General features: G+C 36.4%; 1 protein-coding gene across 1 annotated transcript in view; it reads left to right on the top strand.

Annotated features, from left to right (window-relative positions):
- gfra2a (GDNF family receptor alpha 2a) overlaps positions 1 to 2,665 on the top strand; it is a 163,086-nt gene extending 160,421 nt beyond the window's left edge. The window contains exon 9 of the mRNA XM_056463394.1: positions 1,170 to 2,665. Within this exon, the coding sequence (XP_056319369.1) occupies positions 1,170 to 1,286 (117 nt within the window). The 3' untranslated portion in view covers positions 1,287 to 2,665. The remainder of the gene's footprint in view (positions 1 to 1,169) is intronic.
- The last annotated feature ends 694 nt before the right edge of the window (positions 2,666 to 3,359 follow it).

The following is a 3,359-nucleotide window of genomic DNA, read 5'->3' as shown; positions in this document are numbered from 1 at the left end:
ATTATTATTATTATCATTATTATTATTATTAATAATAATAATAATAATAATAATAATAATAGTAATATTATTATTATTATTATTATTATTATTATTATTATTATTATTATTATTATTATTATTATTATTATTATATCCTACTATATAAGTAGGATTCTGTTAATTTACTTATTTATTTATTTATATTTTAAAAGTCTACTCTTACAATTTGATACATGTAAACCACAGCAGAAAGTTCTAACCAGCAGGCCCATGTCATGTACAGTACAGATACTTAATATATAACCCACCATAAATTAAAAGAATTAACATATGCTATGCTTTTTTTTTGTTTTGTTTTGTTTTCACAAGCTTTGGAGACGTAACATAAATTCCGCTTTTAAATAATAGGTCACCTATAGCTTTCGCCATGAGGCTGTGTTCAAAATGACATCAATGTTTCAAAGTGTACTGCAAAGGGAGCACAACTGTAAACATGAAGATCGCTAAAACTGAACTGTAAAAATAGTTTGAAAGCAAATTACACATTACAAGAGAGATGACCTTAATGCTTTTTTATTTTTAATAATTCCAACTTTGAATGTTAGAATGTTCTAAATGAATAGGGCATAGGGGGGATACGTGGGAATAGAACACAGTCAGGAACTATGTTTCTTACTACAGCTTCAGAGATGTAGTTGCTAGGGCTCAAGTTTGCGATGCAGTTTGAGAATGTTCGTTGGAGTGATGGATTTGGGAAACGACAAATCAACAAACTATGTTTGTAACGACAGAACTTGCGACCTTAGTTGGCTAGCAATGGTTTTGGAAAACGCACCCCTGTACTACACTTCAATAATTTGACTATAATCGGCATAATCCAAATGTCTTAAATCAATTTCTGTTTAGTTTGATGATGACTATAGTTGGAATAAGGTAATCAAAAATCGCTGTTTACACGGTAGACTTTTATCAGAGTATTGTCTTAATTGCATTAAAATCTGATTATTGGTGTCCATGTGAATGTACTCACTGATACAATTTTCACTGACTGACTGACTGACTGATTGATTGATTGCTTTGTTAAAATGTAACATGCATTTTGTTCTACTTTATTATGAGATTTACTAGTTTGCTCACAATATACTCTTTCATAAAATGATTATGTTTGCTTGTTTGTTTTATCACAGGAGTCCCCACTAAACACAAGAGTAGAGGACCCCAGAAATACAAGCCCAGGTGTAAAAGCCCTAACCGAAGCAATGATGCAAAGCCTGCTGTTTGCTCTCATAACCCTCGCTATGTAGAACTCACTTGAGCTTCAGAAGCCAGAACAGTGAGGACGAAACCCCCACATGATCATCTTCAGACCAAACGTACGCCTCTCTACTCTACTGCAGCTTTCCTTCTTTCGAATAAACACCAAACAGAAAGACACATATCGAAAAACAAAACTGCTGCATCTGAACAAAAAGTTGCACACCGAATGAGCGGAACGGCAAAGAAACATACTTGTGTACTTAGCCACTGGATTCCGAAGTCGAAGGAGTCTGATTGGTGGAACTGCAACTAAAGAGGTGCATACAGAGCCACTTCCTGCCACCCACACCGCCCATAAAAGGGCATCTCGCAGCACCCATCAGGCCTGAATTACCCATTGTCTGCCACTGGATTACACCATCTCTGAGAGGCTTTCTCCATCCAATCCGGCCCACTGCCCATTTATTGGATTTGCCGCACTCTTCTTTGACAGCTGCTTTGGCTTTATCATTGTGATTATTCCTTTTTGGTTTCCATCTCTTTTTTTCCCTTCCTTCTTTTGTCCACCAGTCGAAAAAGGAGTAATTACTTTCCTGTGGTTCTTTTAAACGTGAAGTGTTTGAAGCTTAAATCTGTACCCTGTTGGCACGGCGCGAGGTGGACGTGATGGGTGACAGCTCTCTTAGTCACATTCTGTACTTAATTTGACAGATTTGAACAAGAAAAGAGCGTTGGCATGATGTTGAAGTGGATCAACAGAAGTACTCGATCTTGCGGGTGGGATCACCGTGTCTGTGAGCTGACCACTCGTGTATAATTTTGTCTGTGAATATGATTTTTTCTTTTTCAGAAGTACAGCTGTTAATTATTATGTGTTGTCTGTAAGTGAATAATGGAAGGTGAGACTCTAAAGGAAAGTGTAAATGAGCAAGTGGGAGTGACAAGAACTGCATGACTGAGGAAGACCTGGAGGTGTTCATTCCACTAACTAGGATGAGTTCATTCAAATATGAGAATAATCAGACAATTTAGTCAGGCTTAGGATGTCCTAGGTGTATTTCTTCTTTCAGATGAACACAATTGAAGTTATATTAAATTATATCCTGACTCTTCCAAGCATTGCAATTAAATTAAATAGGCTTATGTTTTAAAGGATCCAAAAAAGCACATCCAGTCGTAATTAAAGTCATTCATACATTTCCAGTAGTTTAAAGTACATGAGAAATCAAAATTTACAATCTTTATTATGCTAGTACACATTGTTATTCTTTAGGTCTGTGTTTCTCAACCCTGTTCCTGGAGCCAGGGGCGGACTTAGTGATTTGGGGGCCCTAAGCAATACAAGGTATGGGGCCCTAAGTATATTTGATATAAAATATATATTTAAAGGACCCTTTATCTTTCTAATGTAAAAATTAAAAGCAATAAATTCACAAAAAAAAAAAAAAAAAAAAAAAAACAAGTTCACAAAGTACGGGTGTCCTGCAGATTTTAGCTCCAACTTCTCTCAACGCACATGCACAGATGTTTCTAAAAAGTCTAGGCTGTTTCTCATTGTGCGTTCTTCAGTGTTCTTGCGTCCTCGTGTTCTCGTGTAAGGTCATCATCAGCTGCCAAAGTTCAGTTCCAATACTTAAGACCACAAGAACAGAGGACGCATAATAGTTCACGGATGTGTTCTTGATATCGAGGACGCATCGATGCAGACTTGAGCACCGAACTCGCTCTAAAAGTCCCAGAAGTCATTGCGACGAGGTGGGAAGCGTAGCATTTTATATAGGTTTATTATTAAAGTTCAGATATATCACTTATTTACCTCAGGAGTTTCCCTAAAAAAATGGTGAACATAAACATCACCATGAAAATCTTAATAAAGGAATAAACACATTAGGGGGGGTTTATTTGCTGAAGTCTGTATAAAAATCTGTTTTATTTCTATTTATTTCATTTCTATCAGTTTTATTTCTATTCAGTTTTTATTTCTATTATTTCTAAGTCCGTTCTCTGCATTCTTGGAATTGAGATACCGCCCTAGTAAGAGCTAAATTAGCTAGTCCAGGTGTGTCTGATTGGGGTTGGAACTAAACTTTGCAGGACACCAGCCCTCCAGGACAGTGTTT

This window comes from Danio aesculapii, chromosome 8 (assembly GCF_903798145.1).
Source record: "Danio aesculapii chromosome 8, fDanAes4.1, whole genome shotgun sequence".
Classification (NCBI taxonomy): domain Eukaryota; kingdom Metazoa; phylum Chordata; class Actinopteri; order Cypriniformes; family Danionidae; genus Danio; species Danio aesculapii.
This window is presented reverse-complemented; position numbering and strand designations above follow the sequence as displayed.